A 26,758-nucleotide genomic window follows, 5' to 3' on the forward strand; every position below is an offset into this window, starting at 1 on the left:
TTCCCTGCTCTGTCTTCCTCCCCCCTGGCTTTTTTCTCTTGCACTTTTAACCCTGCTCATTTCCCCCCTGACTCTGCTATCTTGCTGCTTCCTCCTCACACCTGTTTCTCATGGTACCTTGAAAGGCTCAGACCAACCTCTGTGGGGGTGTGAGATGCCACGCTCTGCCCTTCTGTTTATTTTAAACCAAACCCAAAACCTACAGGCAAGGCACCTGTTGCTGAAGCAGTCCAGCTGCAGCGCGGTGATCCGTGTTGCTGGCTCTTGTCTGTGAGCAGAGGAATTGGGAATGATGTGAAGACCCTGGTGATGGTACTTCAAGTCTGTCACCATCCCTGGGTATGTTTAAAAGATGAGTAGATGAGGTGCTCAGGGATGTGGTTTAGTAGAGGACAGGTATGGTTGGACTTGATCTTAAAGGCCTTTTCCAACCTAGTGGTTCTGTGGGCAGCAACATGGGATGTTCTTGTACTGTCACAGCATGGCTTGTAATTGTACAGCAGAAGAAACAGGACCATCACTAACAACTGAATAATCTGAGCAGCCCTCAAAATTTAGACTGCCCACTTGTAAGTATCTAATCTAATGGTGTGTGGTTTCTGTTTGTTTTGCTAGTTCTAAGTATCTTGAGCAGGATAAGAAGAAAAATCCTAATGGAAAAGTTTTGAAGCATCTTCATAGAATCATAGAGTAGTCAGGGTTGGAAGGGACCCCAAGGATCAGAGAGTTCCAGCCTGTGCCACAGACAGGGCCACCAACCTCCAGGCATGATCTAGACAAGGTTGCCCGGGGCCCCATCCAACCTGGTCCTGAACACCTCCAGGGATGGGGCATCCACCACCTCTCTGGTCAGCCTGTTCCAGCCCCTCACCACTCTCTCTGTAAAAAAACTTCCTCCTAATATCTAATCTAAAGCTTCCCTGCTTCAGCTTCAGTCCATTCCCCCTTGTCCTGCCATTATCTACCCTTTGAAAACGTTGATTCCCCTCCTGTTCCAGGGACTGGAAGGCTGCAGGTACCTTCATGCTGCAGGGTAATATCACTCTGTAGCAGTGAAGGTCCACATTCTCTTGTACATCACCTGTGATTAGCAGAAGTGTCTGCTGTTTTTTAGGTGTCTGTGTAATCCCTTTCAGGTTAACTTGAGAGGTTGTTGGTTACTTTCTAAAAATTAAGTTCTGCCTGTGGTGTGCCTGAAATTCATTGCCAGAGTTAACCAGGTATCAGGTGGTGACGTTCAGACAGACCCAGGAGTGGGTTATTCTAACGATCGCATAGTAATGCAAGAGAAGGTACCTGAGGTCAAGAGGCTCTGAAAATAGAGGAAAGTGGTTGTGCAATGAACTCTCCCCAGAGATAAATTCCTACCTTACAAAGTGTTATCAGCACTCTGCAGCAGATGGGCACACCTGCCATCACTGTAGACAGCTAGAAGTTGTCTGAACTCCTGTCTATGTCAGGCTGTTAATATTTACCAAGATGATTGTGGGCTGATAAGCCTTGATGTTGTAGCCTGACATACTGCCTTTGCTTCTCTGGGTGTGTGCATTGCTCTTCCCCATTTTATGCTCATCTCATTAACCACATCTTACTCCATCTAAGCTCTTACCTGCATTAGTAACCGGCACAAACTGTTTTTGACAGTGGGTGCAGGGAGAAGCCTGGGCAGCCATTGACAAATGATCCTGATTAGCACAGTTCTGTAAATCTGTGCCTAGCAGGGAGCAGTGTATTGCTCAGTTATGAACTGTGAGCATGTGCTTACAGGGAGCATAAATATGTTAAGTTTCTGTTTAGTTTTCAGTGGTGTGCTTTAAGCAGAGCAAGCTGTGATAGGCTGGCTTGGTTCCTTCCCAGATTTCTGATGGACTTTGAGCAAGATGCCTAAAACTTCACTGTAATGTCAGCAGGCTGTAGGATGTATGTGGGATGGCTCCTGGTTTGCTGCTAGAGGTAGCAATGCAAATGCAGGGCAAACCTTATGAGCAGTGGCTGAGGGAGCTGGGTATGTTTAGCCTTGAGGAGAGAGAGGCTGAGGGGAGACCTTATCACTGTCTTACAACTACCTGAAAGGAGTGTGTAGAGAGGTGGGTGGTGGTCTTTTCAGCCAAGTGACAGGTAATAGGACAAGGGGAAATGGCCTCAAGCTGAGGCCAGGGCAGGGTCAGGTCAGATGTTAGGAAAAAGTTCTTCACTGGAAGAGTTGTTGGGATGTGGAACAGGCTGCCCAGGGAGGTGGTTGAGTCACCATCCCTGGATATGTTCAAATAAAGGGTAACTGGGGTACTGAGGGATATGGTTTAGTAGAGGACAAGTATGGTTGGACTCGCTCTCACAGGTCTTTTCCAACCTAGTGATTCTGTGATGCTGTTAATGTGGGAGCTTCTATTTGTAGTATGGTATGTGATTAAATATTGCTATTGGTTATTGCTGATGGGGGGCAGCATCCTGCTCAATGCTTGGGTGCACTGGGGTAGGAAATGAAGTATGGACAGTACCAAGAACGGGAGCAGAGGTTTGGCATCCCAAGGGTCTGATGTAGATTCTCACTTACCCTGCTCAGGTCAGTTCAAGTTTCTGCTTGGTATTTGCCAGAGAGGAAACTCCTATTTAGAGGGAGGATTGGGAAGGAAAGCGTCTGTCTGCTGGTTTTCTTTAATTCCTCTCCACAGTGTAAAAATACTTCAGATGAGTTTCCTATGCTCTTCTCCTGGGGAATAAACTTTTTTGGCCAAAAATATTCTGTCCCACAGACTCTGGGTGGTTTAAGTTTATGTATTGAAACTTTGCCAAGAACCACCAGTCCAGAAGCCCCCTCCATAGCAGCGATCAGATTAGATGCACACGGGCCCTTCCATCCTGAGAGCTGAGTCCTCCTCCTGCCCTGACAGGAACCGTCCCTGGACGTGCCAGATACAGCACTGGGGTGTTTGGTTGGTAGATAGTGCAGGCGGTTGGACATCTGGAGCCGGGGCTGTCTGCCCTGTGATTTCTGTATCGTCTTGAGGTCGTTGTGAAACCAAACAGGAACAGGTAATAATTCAAACCGTTGCTCCTGCTATCTGGAGTTGTCACCTCTGGGGAAAGACTGGGGTTTGGAGGGCTTGGGAAAGTGATCCTGAAGGTCAAGGGGAGACGTGCATGGGCTCCTGGGTGCAGATGAAGCGATAATGAACTCTGTGGAAGGAGGGGGAGGACCACTTGAGGCTTTTATTATCCCTGAAGCCGTGAATCATCCCAAATGCTAATCCTCAGGCGCGCAGTCAGCAGATCTGTGCTGTGGCGTGCCAGCCTGCGCTGTCTGAAGGCACACAGCGTGCAAGGAGCTTTCTCTGTTTCTTCCTGGTCTTTCACATTTTTCTAGGATTGTTTTATGCTTTACCTTAAAATTATACAAGGTGGGGGGGGGGGGGGAAGAATCCTCATGTGGCTTCTAAGGGGTTTTCTGGCCTTGTAAATCCATTGTGATGGACTCCCTGCAGCTGCAGATGAACAGGACGGTGTGCTTGAACCTCAGGGCAGGAGGCTGGGTCCCTTCAGGAAGGCAGGTCCCAGGGGCCAACTCTCCTTGTAAGAGAAATGTTTTCTCTGCTACTGCAAGAAGTTGAATGGATCTGTAGGTTGGCAGAAGGACAGAGAGGGTCCAGGTCTGCTGTTAAGGTGTTGTAGGCCTATGGACTCTGCCTGCTAACAAGCTGCAGCAGATGCTGTGGCACTGGAGAGACATGCCCCCCATCACAACACAGGGGTGATCAGCCCTTTGGTTGCTGTACGACTCAGCTCTGAGCCCACAGACCTGCTCAGGGAAAGGTGGGCACACAAGCTGGCTGGTGCTCAGATTAAATGCAGTGGTAGACATTTCCATATTGATGAGCTGCTGCTCATCACTCAAGCATGCATAGTGCCCTTCTTTTGGTATTTGATAGGGATAAAGTAAGCTACTCAACCAGGTCCTTAGGTGAGGGACCCAAAAACCCAATGGGAAGGTTGAGGGGTCATGCTGGAGGCCAGTAATCATGCAAAAGATGGCATTCCAGGGTGCAGTATGATGCAGCTGCTGGGATTTGTGGCATTTCTGCAGAGTTTCACTGCCAACAGTGAGGATAATAGTTGAAGAAGAGCTTGTGTCCCCTCTGCCCACTCGGCTGCGGTGGTGACAGCTGAGGGGTCACCTGTCCCCCTGCCCAGCTGACTCTGCCAGAGCTCAGCTCTCGCTTCCCAGCATCAGCCTCTTCAGTGCTTCCTTGGGCGCTTTGTTGTTCACTGGCATCAAGGTTTCTAAATAGGGGTTTAGAGACTCACCATTAAACCTCTGATTATGAATATTGCGGGTTGAGAATCTATATTTAGAGGAAGAGCCCTTTTATTTAGTAAAAAAAATTAGCTATTGTTGCTTCCTTTCAAAAATCTCTCCTCCTTCACTGCATTTCCTTGCCAACCCTGACTACTATGGCAGCCATTGCAGCTATGAGTCAGGACTAAAAATGGAAGGAAACTTTTATTTTAATAATCAATTACCCTCTGAGTTCGGGATTGAAGTTGGAAGGGACCTCAGGATGTCATCTCGCCAAACCTCCTGCTCTGAGAGGTGCCAGCTGTGGGATCGAGCCGGGTTGCTCAGGACTTGGTTTGGGGTTTTTAATAATTATTTTTTGAGGCCTCAAAATTTTAATTGTTTTCTTTTCTTGAGGCCTCAGGAGGTTGTACTCCTCCTGCATTTTCATGTGTCCCTACAACCCCTTGGTAATCTGCTTTCTCAGTGCAAGCCAGAATGTCCTGCAGCCTTTTGATCCCATCAAAACGGGCTTTTAAGGGCTGAATAAAACCCCTTCAGTATTTCTGGGCGATTGGCTGTGTTTAGGCACGGGGAGAAGAGATCCTGATTTTTTCCACCCAGCTGTCCCTGTTTGCAGCACTTGGGCGCTGGCCAACATGCAAAGAACTGTTCATACTCCTGGCAGAAGAATGGTCGGCCCTGCAAAGCTCAGCAACAACAGCTCCTCCGTGCTAATTGACCCCCTTGTTGGCAACTTCATCAAAGACCCTGAAGAATAAATAGGCTGTTGATTTGAACTGTTTCCTCCTCCCCAGAGGTGGTCCCTCTTAGGGTTTGAGGCACGTTGTCTGGGCTGGGGAAGAAGATTGCAGAGTGATTAGTCTTGTGCTCAGCCGAGGAACAAAAAGCTTTTAATTTACTGTGCCTTCCGTGTGACATCTGCCACGTGAGATGGAAGCAGGGTGGGAGCTTTCTGCCTCCACCATCCGCACCTTTCTGTGCTCTGGTTCACCCTACCAATGCAGAGGGTGCTGGTTTTGAGGGAAGAGGGGGGAAACATTGCTCAGATGACACCTCTGATTAGTGGAATCTGGGGAAAACAGGTTGGGAGCGGGCAAATGCCTTCAAAGAAAGCCTGAATGGGGGAGTCCAGGTGGATGCTGATGGGACTGATGCATTCTTTACATAGAAAACTCATGTTGGTGCTTGTTGGCACTGCTGTGAAGGCATGCAGAAATCCTGCAGAAATGAAGCATGCAAGGTTCAGCTGATTAATTAATGGTGCCTATAAAGAGAGCACATTATAATATTAACCATTTTACTGATGCCTGGAGATAGTTTTTTTTAAGTGTTCTGCTGGGGTTTTTTGGTGACAGATTAGATTCACATACTTCACCTCCCCTTTATTTCATTCCAGGCTGGGGCTGGAGTCCAAAGTATTTGAACTTTCTGTAGAATGAACAGTGCAGGAAAACGTTTAAGAGAAAATATTTGAAAGTATATGAACTGAAACCCTTTGTTTTGCATCTCATCAGTGTTGTACTCTGATGTTTGACAAACACCATGCTGCTTCATGAAATGCAGTGTCTATAGGTAGGCTTTTAGCTGAAGATAGAGCAAAAATGAGCACAAAAGCTTTGCCTTTGGGAGGATGCTTTCCTTCTGCAGCTCTGTAAAGCTCATTCTGCACTCAGCAAACAGTGTGTGTAAAATAAATATTGATATGCTGCTCTTGCCACAGTGGCCTGAGAATCACGTGTCTGAATAATGAGCTAAGAACATGAGTCTGCATGACACCATATACATCACTGTCATGTGAGAGGGCCTATAGAGTTACGTTGCTATGACAGCCTGATCCGGGGCAAGTTCTTGGGTAGCAGATACAGCCCCTTCCTCGTGCTGAAACTAATGATTGTGTTTATGATTCCCTAGCAGTGACTGTGCCTTTTTTGTGTGTGTTTTAGTGATGAAAACACCAGAAAAGACTTGAAGACGCTGCCTGTCTTTCCTACCAAGACACTGCAGGAGCATCCATCACTGGCTTACTGGTGAGCTATTTTATTTAAAGTGTAAATCGTTGCTGTGACTGGTAATGACACGATCACTTTTCAACAGTTCTACAAACTCTTTAAAAGCAGCTTTCAGCCTGTGTGATACAGGACTTGGAGTTAATTACTTGTGTTCAAGCACTTCCAGTTTTTAGAAGGCTATAAATAATGCAAGATCTGATGCAAATCCCTCGTTGAAAATTCACTCGAATTAAATTGCTGGATCAGAGTATGTGGGGATCATGCTTTAGAACTGACATCTGAACTCTGGCCAAGCCTAGGTTTGCAGAAGAGCACCTTGTTCTTCCACTGCCATTCAGTGTGGCCTCTGTGGTGGGTTAACCATAGCTGCCTGCCAGATGCTCACCCAGCTGCTCTCCTCAACAGGACAGGAGGGAGAAAATAAGCTAGTAAAGCTGGAAAAAGACACACATGTCCAATTCTGTGGCTTGAATCTCTTGTAAAGCAATATAGCATGTGGGATGAATCAGCCATATAGTTTCCTTGGAATTGATGCCTTTTGTGCAAGCTTGACTCCCTCATTCATTATGATTTTTTTTAGGCTTGATGTGTACCTGATGGATTTTCAAGCATACCAGTACTTGCTTACGATTTGGTTTTTTTCCAGGATGAATACTGCTGGATTTTTCTTTGCTTTCAAGTGCCTGACACATTCCACTATAAAACAAAACATTGAAGTGTTTAATAGAAAAAAAAAAAAAATGCAAAAAGCCTATTGCTGACAAATCTATTTTTGTTTTCTTTTCCACCTCTGAAACATCAGGGGAGAAAAATATCCTGGAATGAAAACACTTCTGGCTTCACTTCTTCAGTCTTACATGCGAATCTTTAACCATCCTTTGAAGTTTTGGTCCTTTAGAACATGAAAATGAATTTACACAGTTAGTACCGTTCTTCTGCAGCAGCATCTGCAGGCTTATCTGATAGGATTCATTAATTAGTCTGGAACGCGGCGTGCAACGGCGGGGATCAGCCTGGGCAGCTCCACGCTGCTTAATGAAGGGTGGGAAAGAAATCAGTAAGAAACAGAATGTAAACCAGAGCGGGAGCCGTGCAGTGGGACGCTCCCCTGCATGCTGAGCAGGCGTCTGAATTTCAACAGATGCCGTTGCAGGCGAAGAAAACGGTCGCTGAGCCTCTCAATTGGGTTTTGTGCTTGCTTTGCAGCGAGGACAGAGTCATCGAGCATTACACACAAATTAAAGGGCTGACCAGAGGACAAGCCATTGTTCAGTGAGTATGACACTTGTTAATTTGTGAAGATGTTTTTGCTTTTTTTCCCCTTTTGTTGAGAAGTGGCAGTGCAGACTGGTTTTGGTCATCCTTGTTTGCAAACTTGGCCATTTGTATCAGCCAGATGCTTTTTTTTTTTTATTGACTTAAGTTTGAACTTCAGGTTTCACAGGCTTGCAGAGAAGGTCATTTGTCCTCATTCAGATACCTCAAATAATAATTATCTGGATAATGCTTTACTTGGGAGACTCTTCTCTATAACCTGCTTGCCATCAATTAATTTTGACACCAAACTCTTAAGGGCAGATGTTACCTTAGTCCTGTAAAAAAAAAAGCCAAACGGATATTTGTTGAAACACTCAGAATTTGGCTTACAAAAGGACAAGGTCTTCCACAATGCCTGTGGGATTCTATTTTTAATTTACCATTAATATTACTGTACTTCCTCCAGGCAAATGCAGTGGGATGCATTCTGAACTGAGATGTTTGAGACGTTCGCCATGGTTGCACTATGTAGATGACTTGCAGTTTGTCTCGTGTACCCTGATGCTTGTAACGGTCTCAGTGATTCAGGCGCTTCTTACAATAGAAATAGAGGGGAAAAAATGTCAGTTTGGTGGTTGTCTGCATAGCCTCAAGGAACAGTCATACAACTGTGTGAGCACTTTCATTTGGAGCCTCTCCATTGTAACTGTAGCACCGTAATGGGATGATTATAGGCAGGTTTTACTGCCAACATTTCCCAAAAGGCTGACATGTTCAGTTGAGAATTTTTACTTTCAGTTCCCTGGCTTTCTGGTAAGATATTGAATGTTGTGTCATGTGAGAAATTTTCCATTTGCTTTTCCTGGGCCAAAATACCATTTATTTCCCCAAGCCAGGATGTTTAAGCTTGTTCTCAAGATGTGAGCCTTCAATCATTAAAACCTTCAAAAAACGCAAATGATAAATGACATCCTGAATATATGTGTGAAAAAAAATGTTAATAGTTCTTATTCCCTCCAGAAAAAATCATCTGATACACTATAAATCTGTCTACAGGTACATGAAAGTGGTGGAAGCTTTGCCAACATATGGAGTTCATTACTATGGAGTAAAGGTTAGTAAATGCCCATAGATAATGTGATTGTTTAGCTTATTACATGTGATTACATTCCTATAGGAGTAGTTTGATTCAGTACTCTTCTATCAGAATTAAATCCCCCATTTTTCAACCTCTGCAATTTCTCCCCTTCAGTATTCTTCAAAAATTGTTTCCAGAGAGCAGCAAAGCATTACGTGCTACAGGAGATGGAGAGAAATCTTTGTAAAACTTTCTTTAATCCCATCAGGAGCTTAATTAACTGGATATCACTTCTAGATCCAAAGCAGTTAATAGTTTCCCCAGAGATATTTCTAATCAAGATTAGGGGAAAGCACACACATAAAAAAACCCAACAACTCCCAAACCAAACAGCATAGAAAAGATGTCTGTGAAGTGGCAGGTGATTAGTGGGTGCATACTTGGGAGTGGGGAAATGCTGATAAATATTTGGGAGAGTGATGGAAATGCACCATTTATTCCCATTTGTAGAGCAGAGCCTGGGCCAAAGTGTGTTGTGTGGAAGAGCTCAGCAGAGATGATGTCTCCTTACACTGAGTCATGGCCATGACTGTGGTACCTGAGAAGCTGGTGTTTGGCACTGTGTTCTCTCCTCCTGCAGCTGTCCATGCCTGAATTTAGTGATTGTAGTCATTGGCCACACTTTTTTCATCCCATGTCCTTCCCCCACCCCACAGCCACTCCTGCGATGGGTGACACCACCTGGTTTCAGCAGCACTGTTGCTTTTTTGTCCACTTTGCACAACCACCACGTAGTTTCCTGCCTCTGGCTGGGAAGGCAGGGGGAGAGCGTTTCGACATTCACCTCAGCTATCCACTTCACATCAGTTCGTTTGCCAAAAATGTCCTCGTTCTGTACCTCCTCGTACTTGTCACGGAATGAAATGGGCTCTAATCTTGGAGTTACTTCATTCTTAAGTAGCTCTTGGTTCACATAGGCGTCTGTTTTTCAGGATAAACAAGGAATCCCGTGGTGGCTTGGAATAAGTTACAAAGGAATAGGCCAGTACGATTTACAAGACAAGGTGAAGCCCAGAAAAGTAAGTTTTTAGCATTCATTTTTCTCTGGGGGGAGGCAGGATGGTGTTGCGTGTCAGAATATGCTTCTTTAAGCTGTTGTTCATTACACTAGTAAGCAAAAGGCCAAGGATTGGAGAGAAAAGGAGAAATCTGCTGGCACCAAGGCAGTAAAACTCTCACATAGGTAGTGGAAACTCCCTTTTGGGAGCTTTGGCTTATGTCATCTTGAGTTTGGTGGTCTCAGGACAGGAGTTTCTTCAGCCTCATGAAGCGACTGGGTTTCTGCAAGTCCCAAACTAAAGGCCTTGTACTCAGGCAGTGTTTTCACTTGGCTTTTATAGGTGTTTTTTGTAACTGAAGTGATAAAAGGCTCCACTGATACCCATGAAATGCAAGGGGAACTGCGTGAAACTGCAACCCTGTTTAGGCAACTGTGTCCTTCCGTGATACAGTGAATTGCAGGGGGGCATTGAGGGTAAATGCCAAATACTGGAGATAGTTCTTCTTTTTTTCCACCCCTGTGCTCCCCAGCATGTCTCTCCTGCAGAGTGAGCTCTGCCAACAACCTCCCTGTTGTTGGAACAGGGCAGGGGGTCCTGTACCTCGCTGCTGGCTCCCTCAGAGCCCCCATCAGCAAGCCCTGACAGGCTCTTCCTCTAGCAGCCTTGGAAAATACCCACCATGCAACCCAAGCACACGATGGGTTGGGAGCTTGCCCAGTCCTGTAGCTGTATCTGTCTCCCTGCAACACACGACTGAGCCCTGGAAATCTTTGAAGAGTTATTTAACCTGCCTGAGTGGGAAGGAAGAGCCGGCACAGCGTGTGCAGGAGCCGCAGTGCTGGGCTGTGTGTGTGTGGTTTTGTTCTGGTTGTGTCTTTGTTGGAATATCGAGGTCATGAGGAGAGGCAGACCTGGGGTTCTTCTGTTATTCTTCCCGGGGAATGATCTGGGCAGGAGTTCACATGAAGTGTGTGTTTCCTGCCAGGGAATTTTACATTTGCAGAGTGATACTGTTTGGAGTGTTTGTGCCAAAAAAACAAGCTTAAAACTTCCCTGTTACAAGTAATTCCCCTCCAAGCTCCCAACTCAATACTGTCTTTTTCCAGAGCAGGCTGTGACTTGGTTTCTTTTGGTATATTTATATACCTGCATGTCCAAGGTTTAACTGGGATGTCCTTCCTTTGCTTTGTTTACTAAAGCCCATAGTTTCATCCCCAGGTATCTCTTACTGTCACAGCATGCCTGTGCCCAATGACAGTGACACGGGCAAACCTAGAAAATCAAGTGAACATTAATGCAGCCTTTGATGGTCAAAGGAGAGCATCAAAGACCTCCTCTTGCTCTTGAGCACTTACCTGTTTTTAGGCAGCATCTACAAGATGTTTTTCTGGTCAGGTCAAGCATGGATCATTCTCTATCCAAGATGTCCAGCTGTGACCAGCAACCTTCTCCAAGAAAATGCAGCCTGCCTGGCTAGAAGCATTGCTTCGCCAAGCACTTTTTATGCTTGTGGGATTTCAGTTTACAACATCAACCAGGCAGATTAAGAACATTTTTTAAGGTCAGCAGGGCCCAGATACCAAGTCACACCCTGCTACAGTTAGTTACGAGGCGTTGCCTTTGAACGCGGCGAGAGTTGTGTTTAAGGAAAATAGAATAAAAACCAAAGGTCACCTCTGCAGTGGAAGCCTTATGATGGAAATCATAGTTGCCTGCTTTACAGTGATTTTAATTATAAGACAGAGGATAGAGATTAAAAGGGAAAGTGGGAGAGAGCAGCATCAATGCAGAGGGAGGGTTTAATGTTAGTAAGCTGATGGAAAAGTGGGGGTGGATATGGCTGTAGTATCCTTACGGGTTTGTGTTGGGTGTTGCTGGAAGGGGATAAAAACGACTTGAGCCAAAGCTTGTCCTGAGACATGACTGCTTCTAACCTGTGGCCAAATATGCAAACAGTTTCTTTATTTAAATATAAAAAAAGGCATTTCAGGGTTTGAAATACAAAGTGCACTTCTGATGTGATCCATGGAAGTAATTGTAAATCAGACTACTTGGGGGTGGAGGGGGAGGGTGGAAGCACATGCTGGGTCCAGACTTGGGTTTGGGGTGAGAACTGTTTATTCCAGTGTCACTGTAACCTCGTTGCCTGTGATGTGGCAGGCAGAAGTTTTTATTTTAGCCAGTACTGTTTGTTGATATTAATGAAGGTACTGGACTGTATTTCAGAGAGAGAAGAGTCTGTATAGCTTGCCTGAGCCTCCAAGGAGTCAGCAAGCACAATCCTTTCTGAAGGAGCGGTCAGGAGGAGAAGTAGGCACGTAAACTATGCCTGTCTCTTGGAGCACAGATGCTAATTTTGCTGGATTTAGCAGGATTTTCTTGCTTTGCTTTTTCGGATGGAGCCAAACTCACAACTGCCATGTGCTGGTGTTATCCTGCTGTTTATACTGTGGATCAGCAGTGCTGTTGTGTTTATCCCTGGCCAGCTGGGTAACAGCATCCTTATTGTGCCCCACTTCTCCAGTTAGTGATGTTTAAATATGCATGCAGCTGATTAACTCAATGAAAGGCAAAGTCTGAGTCCAAGTCTAATGAAGACCAAGCTAGCCTTTCCAAATTTTAAAGACACAAGTGATGTCTGGGTGTGCAAATCTCTCTGGTACCGATTGCAGGGGGAAAGCTGCTGAGTTTCAGGTGGGAGGTTTTGAGCAGGAGTTGGTGCCTGTGCTCCAGATGAATTCACATTGGGGGGGCTTTTATTCTGCTCCCTGTGTCTTTCCTGCGATGCTAACAGCTGCTGTCAGATGTATCTACGTTTGTTTAATGTGTTCATCAACTAAGAGCCAAGTCCATATTCAGAATATTTTTTTTAAATAGCAATAACAAAAGATAATATATATAAAATTAACTGCACCCATTAATGCAGTGTCAATTAAATCCCAACAAATGCAACTATCTTCCTCAAAAAGCGAAATCTTCTGGCTTTATCCAAGTAGGTCTTTAGGCAAAGGGACTTAAATATGAGCCTTGGAGCACAGTGGTTATCCCAAGACTTTGTTGTTGGATCAACACTGTTGTGTCTCCAAGGCTGAGAACTCTTCATGGGCAGCAACTTGCATGACAGACCTGGGTGAAGCAATCTCCAGATCCGTATCGCCTACGCTTGCGCATGTGCCACCCGTCATCTGTGAGGGCACTGTGTGGTGTCAGAGAGGATGGTGTGTAACTCAGGGCTGGGCCAGGAGAACCTGCTGCGTGTGTCTGTGTATAAAGCTGGCTGGGGAGGTTTGAGTCTGGCTATTAATATTCTGCTTGCTGACCTGAGATAGTTTGGGGAAAGGAGTTTTGTTGCTCTTTTGTCACTTCTGAAAGCTTTGGAAACTCTATCTAGCAAAGTGAGCCTGTGTTTTACCCCTCTCCCTGGACAGTGATGGGAGCCAAGGGGAGTGCTGAGCTCCAGCACTGTAATAAGACTGCAAATACAGAAATTTTTTGTGTCATTTATGAAGATTGACTTTTTCTTAGCAGATAAAAGCAGTGGCTCCACGCTGGCTGGAGGTTATGCTGGGCTCAGTTGATTATAATCCTGAAGTCTCACAAGGCATAAAAAGACTGGGCTGGGTGCCCCTTGTTCCGATTTCAGCTCAGGCCTGGGATTAACTCCACAGTCCTGCTGCTTTGCAAACATATTCTCCCTTCAGCTGCAGCTAATATTGAGAGATGCCTCCTGCTTGGAGAGATGCCTCCTGCTTCCTATGGTGTGGGCGTGCCAAGATCTCATCCTCAGTCTCCTCTGAATCAGTTGGGGAAAAGCATAAAACAGGACCCAGGACTTCATATACTGTTTCAAAACAGGCTAGATCTCTTTTATCTCTAGCCCTATTCTTCTCACTGGTGAGATAAACAATGCTTTGTCTTGTTTATGGAGCTTGTATTACGGTATGAGCTGAGTTTATTCTGCGTTCAGCCAAGATGTGGTGATCCTCTGAGGGACAGGAATTTGAGAAGGCAGCTTGCTGGCTTTTTGACTCGTTCTCCCACTTCATTGTGTTTCTTTGGGCGACTCCCCAGTGATAAATGAACTATAATGTCTGGAGAGAAGAATTAATCTTGCTATGGTATTGTTTCAAATCTACAGGAACTCAATTCTAATGGTGGTTGCCTTGAATACATTATGTTCTCAGAAGTGGTTTTTGTCAGAGTGTACAACTTCTGAAATGCGTAATATTTATGGTATTTTTCTTCTAATTCAACATGTGCTCAGAGCTGATGCTGAAAGTTTTCCCTTTCAGAACATCTACTTAATGTAAATTTGCTGTCCTGCTTTGCCGGATGCTTCAGAACCCAACAGCATCTGTACAGGCTTCTCAGCAGGCAGGTCTAATTAGGCAGAGATCTCTTCCACGGGGTGTGTTTCTCACCAAATGGAAGCCACTGATTTAGACATAAGGTGCTAAGCTTGCATAATTATTTAAAAATAAACACAGACTGCTCTGAAATTCAGTTCTTTTCAGATGTGAGGACAGTTGCTGGAGTGTGGTTACCCTGTAACACATCCGTTTTGGGATAGTTTGGTGCTGAGATGCTTCTGATTCTTATTAATGGATAGTTTGGTGCTGAGGATGCTTTTGGGATAGTTTGGTGCTGAGTTGCTTCTGATTCTTATTAATGGTAATGCTAGGGAAAACCAGGCAAGTGGTGGATGGTAGTGCACTAGAGAAAAATGCAATTAAAGGGGTTTTTAGAGGATCAGCTTAATATGTAAGAGATGAAGAATGCCTCCAGGTGAGCTCTGCTGATTTCTGCTGGCAGGGGTGGGAGCTGTCTGCCTCCTGCTCTCAGAAGTTGCTGCAGGTGGGGCAGTTTGGCTCTCCTGCCATATCCTCAAATGCCTCCTTTCCTGGCCAGGCAGAGCAATTGAAACCAAAAAGATTTCAGTTGAAGGCAGTGTGCCAGGCAGCAAACTGCAGTGAAGGGGCTGAAACACAGCCCTCCTCCTTCCAGCGTTGCCAGCAGGGTGGTCATTTCCTACATGGGGTGGAGTGTGTTCTGTTTCTGTTTCCTTGGTCTGAATTGCCTGTTCCCAGCCAGTTCCTGGGATGCTGGTTGCTGAATGCCCTTGCAGGCACCGCACGTACCTCCAAGTGCTTTCAAAGCCCTTCCCTCAGGAAGGGCACCCTGCAAATGCTGCAGCATGGTTTGTGCTTCCACACTAACCTTACCCATGAATCCCTCAGGTGGAAATTCAGAGATCTGGGTCATTTAGCTCCTGGTCAGAGTTTACCATTAACCATGGGCACATCCCAGGTACACCCCTGGCACGTGTTGTGCCCAGGGCTGGTGCAACAGTGCGTGGCCACAGAGCTCCTGCAACCAGCCAGCTTCGCTCTGCATTTTCACCCCCTTAAAAGAAGAGAATTACAATTATTTTCTTAAAACCAAAGTGCATCAGGCTGAAAGGCATGTTGGGCAAAGGGGCCCTGAGTAGCCTGGCTCTCAAGGTGGAGGCTCTGCCAGCTCCTGCCTGCCATCCTGATGGGGCTGTTTTTCCAAGCCAGCAAGCTCGGAAAACTTGCATTTTATTCAAAACTGGATGGAAGATCAGCCAGGTAAAAAGCCTGCTGCTTCTTTTATTTAAGTGTCTTACAACTTCAGAAGCCTGTGTCAGCTTTATGTCTCGTTAGGCTCAGTTGTGGCTCTTTGCATGGGAAAGGGGGTGATATGTTTTTGGTGCTCTGTAGTATCCTGAGGAGGATTGGAGTACAGACAGGGGAAGTTTAAGCTCACAGGCTGGCAAAAGCTGGAGCTGGGTGGTTGGAGGTTGACTGGAGCACAGAGGTATGACCAGGGAGCTTGGCATTTCCACCTTCTTCAAAAAGCCCCAGGAAACAAACCTTCACCAGAGCAAATTCTGCCTGCAGTCAGATAGGCATCCCCTGTGATGCAGTGAAGATCCCCCCCATCTTCAGGATCCTTTAAGGATCCCCTGATCCAAAGGGATGGGAAGGCCCTAAGGAAACATACTCTGTTCAGTTGGACCTAATGATCAGGTTGAAGGGAACGTGCATTGCAAAACTTCCACAGAAACATTTTAATTATTCTTAATTGTTCTTCCAGCCCTCAAAACCAGTTTCAGATTTCCAGATTTATTTTTTTTTACAACTCTTTTGTCTTTTAATATGCATGTAGTTAGGTAAGATTGAAATTAGTAATGATTTAGAAACATGTCTGTGCAGATTTAGTGAGCATTTAAAAGGAGCAGTGACTGTTTCCTGAGTATTGCCTTTGGATCACAGTTTAGAAAAAATATATTTGAAGGAGTTTATAGAATTTCCTTTGGTTTACTCTATTTTTTAATCACTTTTTATTGTCCTTGTATTGAGGCCTTTTTCCTCCCCCTATCTTGTCTTCTTGAATCCAGACATGTTAGGCAGAAACTTGTCAATGCATTTGTTTGTTATTTTTAACTGCATTTATATAAATTTTGCTAGTTTACAACATATTCTGAAGCTACTCATGTAAACATTGGCCTGTTTTTTTTTAAAGGACCTGACTGCAGAAGAACTTGTCAGAGGAGTTCATTGTTAAGAGCTTGTATTGTTCTTGAGTGAGGTAGCTTAAGGTCCCTAAGAGCAGAAACACATCCCATCTGCAGAATTTCAACCACCACTTCCCCATCTCTCCTGTGGAGCAGGGAACTGGAGTTATTCCAGTCCTGTGTGTCTTTGGGCAAGGAGGGAAATGTCTTTGTGTTGAATGTACCCAGCTGAAAATGCTTTGGGCACAGGTCAGCTCCTTTTTGTGCCAGGATGGATCTTGCAGGGTGGGGAGGAAGTGGGGCAAAGCTCTGCCCACATCCTGAGGCAATGCCATGCAGGCTTCCTTGAAAATGCCAAGGTTCCCCCTCAGTCCCCCTTGGTTCTGGGCACCAGAGATGACCAGGGATGCATCTCACCCAGGGCTGGTGTTGGATTAGCACAGACAGCTCCTTGTGGAAGGGTCCACCCAGCCCCTTGGAGCGCTGGTGGGTCCCTCTGCCTGGGCAGGGGGCTGCTCAGGGTGGTGGGGCAGCTGCTTTTTGTCCCCTTGCCAGACACAACCCTCTTCACCCTCGCTTGCCCCTAGGACAGCTGACCCCTTCCCTCACAGCCCTCGGGAATGCCAAGCGCATCCGGAGGGGGGAAGAAACCCCAGAGGAAGTGATCAAGGGGACGGGGAGTCATCCCCCGCAGCCGATAGTGGGTAGCAAGGCAGGTTTTTCCCAGAGGTCATGTCTGAAGCACGCCCATGGCTTTTACAAGCGTGGGAGCAGGGTGGCCAGGAACGTGGCGATGCTTCTGGTCGAACCTGTTGCCTCTCAGGCGTGAGTCAATGCCAGTGGGGTTGGGGCCCAACTGCCACGGGGGCCACGCTGCCCGATGCAGCCCCCCCCATGCCATGTGTGCTCCCACCTCAGCCCCCCACGAAGCCTTAGGGTGCTCCAAAGGGGTGCGGCACCCTCAGTAGAAACCCCCTTGTGTTCCCTCCTTGGTTCAGTTTTCCTCTTATCTGGGAGAAAGGGTGGGTCGGGGAGGCGTCGCTGCCGGGAGAGGCGGTGATGTCAGGCGTGTGTCAGCAGTGGGAGGCGAAGCCGGCGAAAGCCGAGCGGCACCGACGGGTTGTCGGCGAAGGGAGGGATGGGACGGCCGCCTCCTCTTGCTCTGCTCTTCTCATGTCGCCCTTGATGCTTTCCGGAGGGGCCGGTGCTGTGGGGAGGTGAGTGCAGGGCTGGGAGTGTGTGCAGGGCAGGGAGGGGGCTGTGCTGGGGGTGGCTGGGTGCTGGAGCACCCGTGGGTGCTATTGCTCAACATCCTGAACTTTTGTCCTTTATTTAAGGAAAAAAATCAAATATTTATTATTAAAGCTCAAGGCTGAGTATGAAGGGGGCACTTCTGAGTAGTGTGATGGCACGTGGTGCCTGTAATACCAACATAAACTTAAGCAGCGAAGTAAAACTTTCTCAGTCTTTTAGAAAGCGACTTCTTAGTTCAAGTGAATGACACTTCCCCTGGCTGCATTTTTCATACAGCAGGATCCAATAATAAATTGTAATCCTAGAAAGGAAAGTTTCAACTAAACAGAGGGAAAGGTCACTGAAAGAGCCAGAGTGCTCTGGGTTACGTTTCCTTTACGATCTGTGTTAAGAATGTTTCAAATGCAGTGTGGTGTGATACATTGTGGAGGGGGGGGGTAACAAAATGTGAAGTGGCTCTGTAGTCAGTGTGGCATGTTGGGTTTTGGTGGAGATGAGCAGGAGTGCTGCGTGTCCTGGGGACTCCTGCTGTGCTGGCTGCAGCCTCGGAGGCTTTTGGAAAACCCCTGTGGGGAGGGAGGGGGTCACTGCAATGGTCACTGCCTGTTATCTGGTGTTGCTGGCTGACCTCTCACACTTCATGCTGGCCCAGTGTGCGTGGAAGCGCCTCGGGTACCTCCACGTGGTCTCTAGCTCAGGGATGCAGTCTGCTGTAAACTGCATGTGCTGCTGCACCCTGTTGTCTTCAGGTGACCTCCCTGAGTACACCCGTGTGGGTGTCTCTGTGCACCCGTGCACTGCTGGAGAGATGGCAGCAGGTGATGGTGCAGAAACCTGCAGTGAGGGGCTGGGGGACAGCTCAGCCATGGCTGGGCTGAGAGGATGCAACCCCTGATGGGTCATCCCCACTGCTGGTGTGAAGGGAGAGACAATTCCCAGGAAATTCTGATCCCATGGGTGCAGCTGCTGAGCCCTGGTTGGCTTTGATCTCTTCTCCCAGCTGTCACTTTGCAGGAAATCTGTGGTTTCCTTACAGAAGTGTGTGTTGTGGAGTGGCTTCCTCCCGTAGCTCCTCTTTCTCTGCACATGTTATACCCCTGCTCCAAAATGTCATGCTGAATCTCTCACCCAGTGCCTCAGAAGAGAAAGGTCTTGGTTTTCCCCAAGGTGCTGGGGAAACATCCCTCTGGGGATGTTCTGACCAAGGGAAGAGACCATAGGTGTCTGTGTGCAATTGCTCTGCATTTAATCAGAGAGAAAAGGACTTCAGCTGCCCCTGTGAGATCTCTGTGAACTTCTAGCAGAGAAATTAAATGTGCTATTGTTGGAACCAGATGTTCTCACAGGCAGAATCCTCAAGCTAAAATGCATTGTCTATAAAGAGTGCAGAATTACTTGAGGGTCATCCTATGTATTTGTACTGATGTGCTTATTTTAATTGTTGTTATGAATGTGGTTATTGCTGAGTCCATGCTATGGCTGAGTATATGTGAGATTTCTCATTTACTGAAACTGTATAACACTTGGGGGGGGTGGGGGAGAAGACTGGTGATTCCTGGAGTGACCCTGTCCTGCTTTTCTCTCCCAATTCTCCTAGCTATTTCAATGGAAACAGCTGGAAAATCTCTACTTCCGTGAAAAGAAGTTTGCTGTGGAAGTGCACGATCCCCGCAGGTGAGGCTGGAGGAGGCAGTTCTAGTAGTGGGGTGAATCTTTACCCAGACTGGGGATTCATCACCTCATGTGAGCAGATGGGGATGGGAGATGCCTCTGAGTTCACCGCAGACTGGAGTTTACTCTGGTCTTTGCAATACTGAGCCTGACCCAGGGTCTGGCAGGGACAGGCCAGGGCTGGATCAGGTCTGTGGGTGATGGACAAGTCGTGCTGTGATGTTGCAGAGCAAAGGTCACAGGTTTCAGGGTCCCACAGCAGCTTGCTCACCCTTTCTAGGCTTCGAGCGTGCCCAGCCTTTGGTCTCACAGCTCAGGCACACTGCTGAACTAAAAGGCACAGCAGTTGAAGAGCTCAGCCAGGAGGGGCTTTGATTTGCACTCTAAAATGAAGAGGAGGGTGGGGGGGAGGGAAGGCAGCAGCACTGGGTGGTGGGAAGAGGAAATCTGGGTTTTTTCACACCTCTGAAGTAAAGGCAGAGCCTTGTCTGCTTCAGAGGGACATTCTGGACTTTGAACCACCAAGACCTGTCCTGAAATTGTTTCTTTTCACCTCCTCAGAATTTCAGTGTCAAGGAGGACCTTTGGCCAGAGTGGGCTGGTAGTGCAGACCTGGTATGCAAACACTTCCCTGATCAAGTCCATCTGGGTGATGGCAATCAGCCAACACCAGTTTTACTTGGACAGAAAGCAAAGCAAGGTAAGTTGTAAGGCATCCTACTGTGGGCATAAGTTTCCATACCTGTCCTGAATATTCTTTGGCCTGTGTTTTTCCACAGATTAACTACTCTCTGGAGAAAAACTACAAATGGGCTTTGTCAGCTTTCTGAGCAGTCTGTTAGTGACAGTATTGTTATTCAATCCATTTCAGCCTGCTTGCAATTAAGGGCCATGGAAGTGTAATCACAGAAGAGGGAATTCCTACATCTTGGGGTTTAATCGACTTTGCCTTTAGTCTCCTCACGTTCATTTTTAACGTGGTGCAAATAGCGAAGAGACTTGGAGCTGGGAGATGGTTCTGGCTTTGGGGGCAGAGGGATGCCAGCGCAGCCCTGTGTGCTGTGACTTCATCTGTGATGCTGTTGCTTTAGATTTTAATTTTGTGGTTGATGAGGTGTGAAACGTCATCTTCTGTGACCCCGTGCTCTGAAGTTAATTAGAGGTAACTTGATGAGGCTGGATTATTTATTTAATCATTTTCTTTTTAAACTCCTTCAGGCAAAAATTCCTTCAGCCAGAAGCTTGGATGATATCGCCATGGATCTGACAGAGATGGGAGCACCAAAAGTTTCAAAGCTAGTGACTTTGGAGGCGAAGAACCAATTTATTATGGCCAGCAATGGCAGTTTGATCTCATCAGGTAATACTTGGTGTAAATGTGAGGTAGTGAAGTACAGTGGGGCTTGTGTGTGTTAAGAGGGGAAACGAGGCTAGTTGACTCTAGAGAGTGATGTATGTGAAGGCATGTGTTAGTTATGTATCTGAAACAGCAGCATCAATGGTGCTATTGGAGGGGAAAAGTGGGGAGGTGAAAGCCTGGTTGCCCCATGTAGGTGCCTTAAGGTGAAGCCCAAGTGAGGACCCTCTGTCTGCCTTGAATGCAGAGTCAAAGCTAAAATACCACGTGTATCATAGCTATCCCTAATGCACTGATTTATATTCTGGGTGGTGGGGTTTTCTGGTGCATACTTGGAGCTTGCCACACAAGTATGTACATTGGGGGGTTGAAAGAAATGCATATTTCCTACACACCTGGCTGCTGGGTGAGGCAAACATTAGATATTGCACTTTGAATAATGTTTTGCTTTGCTGTGATGGTGTGCTGTGGGGAGATCTCAGTTTACCTGACCAGAGGAGGGGAAAATAAAAAAAGGCTTTTACCTGTAAATCCTCTGGTACAAAGTGTGTATTTTTCAGGCTCTCAGGATTCAGAGGTCAGTGAAGAACAAAAGAAGGAGAAAATTATGGAACTAAAGAAGAAAGAGAAACTCCTTCAGGAAAAACTGCTTGAGAAAGTTGAGGAGCTGAAGAAAATCTGCCTGCGAGAGGCGGTGAGGACTGCACCTTACGCTGCGGTCAGGATGGGTGGGAGTCCTTCTGTCCCTCTGGACCTTCATGTGGAGTCTTCTCTGTTCCCCAGGAGCTGACAGGCAAGATGCCCAAGGAGTATCCTCTGAGCGCTGGAGAGGAACCTCCTCAGGTCAGGCGACGTGTTGGCACGGCATTCAAGCTGGATGATAACCTACTCCCCAGTGAAGAGGTGAGTGCTGTGCTTTGCTTTCACAGCAGAGGTGGGGTGGTCAGACCAGTGGCTAAAGCCATTTGCAAATAATCCAGCTCTTCCCTGACAGTTTAGGAGGCAGTGGCTGGGACAGCTGCTGGCACAGGCTGGGAAGCTCAGATGGGTACCACCCTCATTTCAGCCATGCTGCCTTTGAGATGACCAGGAAGTTGGCCATTTCAAAAGGCCTTAAAATCCCCTGACCCAACCCCCTGATTTGACCATGCTGCTTGAATTTTAGTGGACACTTGGCTGTTGAAGTGTAGGTTCACGATGCCATCTGCTGAGCTGTGGCTGTGAGCTTTTCTTGAAAGTTGATTTGTGTTGCACTGAGGTTGGGTTTGAACCCAGAACATGGCAGGGGTGTGCGCTGTCCCCCTTGCAAAATCATCTGTCCATGAGCATAGTTGTGTGACAGGTGACAGCAGGAGGAGATTTATCTCCTGCTTAATGCAAATTCCACCTAAATAAGAGCTCTCTATATTGCTCAAGAAGCTCATGTGAGCTTTGCTGGCAAACTGACTCAGGAGATGCAGTAATTCAGATACATGCAGTTTCTGGACAGATCCCATTCCCCCCCTCATTCCTTGAGATTTGTTAACAAGCTGTATCATCCCAGTAGTAAGTAAGCGTGGGGCACTTCACATCTGTCTTTCACCCAAAACTCACTGCCCTGCCTCACAGGGCTGGTGTAATCCATGTCTGCAGCAAACTCATTTTATGTTGACTGTTCCAATGCTACTGAAACAAAACCCTACTGACTGGATTTAATGACGTGCTGCTTAGCACTTCTGGCAGCGCCTTTCATCTGAGCTTCTCAAAGTTGTTTACAAACAATTAATTAAAGCCTCCAACTCCCTGTCACAGAGGTATGGTGATAGCAATTTCCATTGTTTTCTCCAAAGTAGGGAGAGGTTTTGAGTACATGTTCTCAGGCTTGGAGCAGTTGGTGTCATATCTTACATCAATCTCAATAATTATGGACCTTTCTGAAGAGATCTCATCATCTTACACTAGACACAGAAATGAAATCCAATAGTTTCACGTGCTGAGCTTGTTTTGTGTATGAACTTTGGTATTTCTGTGTGTTGTGCTTCATTACACTCTGCTACCACAGAATTAGATGCTGTGTTCAGTAGTCTTCAGTTAGAATTTCTTCTCCGAGTGCAAACAAATAACTCCTCTCACAAATCTGCAGGATCCTGCTTTGCAAGACTTGGAGAACAACTTTATCATACAGCAGAAGCTGGTGGAAGCTGCGAAGAAACTTGCAAGTGAACCAGACCTGTGCAAAAATGTGAAGAAGAAAAGAAAGCAGGACTATGCTGATGCTGTAAAAAAGCTGCAGGAGATAGAAAATTCCATAAATGAATATAGAATCAAGTGTGGCAAAAAACCAACCCAGAAATCAACTCTTACTCTCCCAGGTAAGCAAGAGAATTCCCTGTGTTCTGATGAAACTAGAAAAAAAAACCCTAATTTGGCTGGCTTAAGCTTTGTTTACATCTCCTCTGTATGATTTTTATCTTCTCCAAGGCAGTTAAAAAAGAAGGAGATGCAATTGCTGCATCTGATAGGGTAAGTGCATGGCTTATAGGCTGAGCAAGGGCAGAGTAAGCTGCTGCTTTAGAAACAAGCACAGACATGTTGCAGCACCAGGTACAGACCCAAGGTGCCACACATAGAAAGCCTGGCAGGAGCATCTCAGCCGAAACCCACTGGGATGCCTGAATCTGGAGTGTACTGAGTGTGGCTGTATGAGACAGCTGCCACACACCAGGTCTGTGTGTGTCTCCACTTCTGCAGCACTTCAGTACCAGCAAAAATAGAGCATGCAAGTGGTTTTTCTACAGGATTGAGAAAATGAAGATCAAAGACTTCATTTCTGGATTTAAAATTACTGATTTCCAGGAAGATGTAAGCATGGCTCAAGAGTTTCTGAATGTAGTTGGTAGCAAACAGAATTTTGACCCAATGCTTTGGCCAGGGATGAGCCCAGTGGAAGCAGATACCCTTGGCTGCTCCAGTCCCCTTCTGAAAGTGTGATTTCCCCTAAGGATGGGGAGATTCTTGCTGCTTCATATGAGAAAGCATGGAAACGTGTCTGCATGCAAGCCAACTGTGAAGGGGTTTGGGAGTAGGAAAAGCTCATGGGCATTGCAGGCTCTTCTGGCTTCTATAGTGATTTACAATTTTAAGGCATTTTTATTTCTCCCCTCCGTGGGAAAATATATCTGGCTAATTGCTAAAGTTTAATTGATTTCTTTCCCTGACTTTGTCCCAGAGGAAATGCTGGTTTGTAAGGTTAGTGGGGTTTTTCCTAGGAATTGCAAAGCTGGAAAGAAAATGCAAGATTTTTCTGCTGTTTACTTTGATACCCCCTTACTGTCCCTTGAGATGAGGCCTCTTGCCAACTCCTGTGCAACGTCAGGTTTCTGTTGGGGAAACCTTTCCTGCGTCTCACTCCCACTGAGAGTTTGGTTTAGCTTCTTACCCAGCACAAATGGTGGCAGCACTACCTGCCATCACAAAGCCCTTGCTCTGAAAGGCTGATGATCTCTAATGTGGCTCAGCTAGTTCCTGATTGACAGAGATGAGGAAAACATCTGTTTTTCTAGTCAGTTGCTCACCAGTCTGGATAGTAATTGTGGGAAGTGCTGCATTACCTGGGGCACGTGATGTGTAGTAAGGACCAGGAAGATACTGAAGGCAGCGAGAGCCCGGTGAGGCAGCATCCATGCACAGTCACTGCTGTTTGTTGCCAGCAGTTTGTTGTCCTGTTGTGCAAACAAGCAGCTTAGGAGTTGGTCCTTAAACACTTATCAAATCTTGCAAAATGATGGGCTATTTGGCATCCTTGTTTGCTGTCTGAGAAGTTGGGCACGGCCAGAAGGGACTGGACTCTATCTCTCGAAGGGTCTCCCTTCCTGCAGGTAGCAGCTGTAAGACAGCAAATCCTCAGCCAGCAATGAGTTGCATTCCCTTCCAGCTCCTGGCTCTTGCAGTGCAGTGTGTCTTTGTTTACCTGAAGCAGAACTGTCATCTCCTTCAGTAACTGATTTTACGTGTAACCTTTCCAGCATCGTTGACAGTGGTCTTGGGCTCAGGGTATGCGGTTTCAGGAAGCTGAGCAGGGATGAGTCACTCGCTGCTGTGAATTTGGGGAATGACTTGTTGGAAATGACGTGTTAAATAGATTTATTGAATCAAACCATAGCTATTTTCATCCCAGACCCCAAGGGACGGGAGGTGAAGGACGTACTGGACTCTGTCCCGCTCCTCGTGTTCCGCTCTCCCTTTCCTTTACTGCTTCTGTAGCCCAGGGTTTGTTTCACTTCAGCAGGCAACTGTACAGATTAGGATTCAAATTCAGAGCTCCCCCATTTATTAGCACTGCAGATCCCACACAACTTCAGCAGTGTAGCTTTAGGCTTGCTTTTTTTTTCCCTAGGTAGGCTTTTTTCCTCCTTGTACTGGGCCCAGTTCCATATTCTACCACCACGTGGTAGAATTCAGATGAATAAGCTCCCCTGAAGCTTTTTCCCAGTATCAGGTTGCAAGCAGAGCAGCAGCCCATCCTTGGTGGTCTGACAAGTCCTCTCAGGGCGAGGGCCAGCCCCGATGTTTTTGCTGTTCTTGAAAAGCTGCTGGGTTTTCCAAATTCTTGTAACCAGACCTTTCCTCACAGCAAAGCACAACAGTGAGGGAGCAGCATAGCTTGTGTGTGCTCATGATGACTGATGGGAGAAGCAGGTGTCATGCACAACGTGGCTGTGTGTGTATGTTCATGGGGACTCTTTACCCCACTGGTGCTGTGTCTTGCCAGAAATAGCCTAGGAACAGATTTCTTCATGGGTTAGTTATCTCTAGTGCTGCTTTCTGTTGCCAGCCTAATTTCTCTGCCACTGCTAGTCTGTTCTCAGCCTTGGCAAGGATGGGAGGTTTCTGAGTGGGTGGTGATATGTCATATCAAGGTGAGAGGATGGACAGATGTGGTAAAGCACGTTGAATAAATAATAGAGCATAAAAGAAACCAAAACCAATTTGCAATGTCCACACACAGGTTATTTATTTCTGCATTGTTGGAATTTGCAATAACCTGATTGAAATCAGTGGCAATATTCTGGATTGATAAGAATTTAATTGAAACAGAATTTGTATGCTAATGAAGCATTCAAAAGTGAATGCCAGGTTTCAGAAGGCATTTCGTACCTACCTGGTGGGATTTCAGGTGTACCTAGAGGAGATCAGTTGCTAGCAGCCAAGATCTACATGTCTCTGTAGACTCCTGACTCCTATTGAAGCACCAAAACACCCTGTGAGATCTGTTGGAAGTTGGGTGGAAAACACCTTTGTAAATCTTGGCCTGGTTCCCACTGCAGTTGAGAGAGGGAAAAAAAAATCTCCTTTGATAATTACATTGGTGGCTTGCTGAGCACAACTAGGTCATGATACACTCCAAAGCACGGCTGTCTTTGGTCTGTTTGAGGGCTAAAAAGGCTTTGAACCTGTAGCAAATAAACTGTGTGCATTATCTGGAGAGTTGTATTGGGTCTCCTATGCTTAATGTTCTTGTTTTCATTCACAGATGATATAATTCCATCTGAGAGCAGCTCCCTGTCTGATACAACCACCTATGATGATGGTATGTTGCTTATTCTTTTCTTCCTACGAAGTGTGCCTGTTCAGAGACTTCCCCTTGAGTTAATACCCTTCAGCCTAATCAGTTATTACTTGGTGGCTTTCGGTGACAAATGACTTTATAGCTGAGGAAAAAAGCATAATCAGGAACGTCATTCCTTGTAATGGGCTGGTTATTGAAAGCTTCTGCTCTGTGAGCTGATCTGAGTTGTCCTTAGAGAAGGTGATTTGTTTTAACGTGACCAACCTTGAATTTCTAACTACTTCATCCTTAGGATCTGGCTGGGGGTGGATGAGTGGATGGAGGAGTTATGAGCTAGGAGGATTTGCCCAGCCCTTCTGTCCTCATAGCTACTATAAAACTTAGAAAAAAAGTAGAATAGTCAGAGATATTAATGATCTGTTTACATTTGTGTTACCTAGCGAGCTTGCACCTTGCATGGGTATGGTGTTTGCTCAGCTTACTCATTGCACACACACACCCACAGACACACATATTCACGCCCTGTTCCACAAGGTGGAAAGGACTTGGCCTGCCTCTCCCTTAAACTGGGTAATCATCATCTGGGGACAAGCATTATCTAAATTATTACTCACTTTTCAGTTAGGGCCTGATTCTGATCTCTGTTTGTCCCAGTTTTAGACTGGTACAACCCACCTGGTGCTTCAAA

General features: G+C 46.3%; 1 protein-coding gene across 1 annotated transcript in view; it reads left to right on the forward strand.

The window, feature by feature from the left end:
* FRMD4B (FERM domain containing 4B) overlaps positions 1-26,758 on the forward strand; it is a gene marked incomplete at its 5' end in the record, with an annotated part of 81,563 nt that overhangs the window by 47,873 nt on the left and 6,932 nt on the right. The window contains 11 exons of the mRNA XM_084269427.1: positions 6,241-6,324; positions 7,513-7,578; positions 8,620-8,677; positions 9,634-9,720; positions 19,092-19,168; positions 19,727-19,865; positions 20,384-20,525; positions 21,083-21,216; positions 21,306-21,425; positions 22,645-22,873; positions 26,035-26,091. Coding sequence (XP_084125553.1) covers positions 6,241-6,324; positions 7,513-7,578; positions 8,620-8,677; positions 9,634-9,720; positions 19,092-19,168; positions 19,727-19,865; positions 20,384-20,525; positions 21,083-21,216; positions 21,306-21,425; positions 22,645-22,873; positions 26,035-26,091 — 1,193 coding nt within the window. The remainder of the gene's footprint in view (positions 1-6,240; positions 6,325-7,512; positions 7,579-8,619; positions 8,678-9,633; positions 9,721-19,091; positions 19,169-19,726; positions 19,866-20,383; positions 20,526-21,082; positions 21,217-21,305; positions 21,426-22,644; positions 22,874-26,034; positions 26,092-26,758) is intronic.

This window comes from Gallinula chloropus, assembly GCF_964237585.1.
Source record: "Gallinula chloropus genome assembly, chromosome: 12".
Taxonomy (NCBI): Eukaryota; Metazoa; Chordata; class Aves; order Gruiformes; family Rallidae; genus Gallinula; species Gallinula chloropus.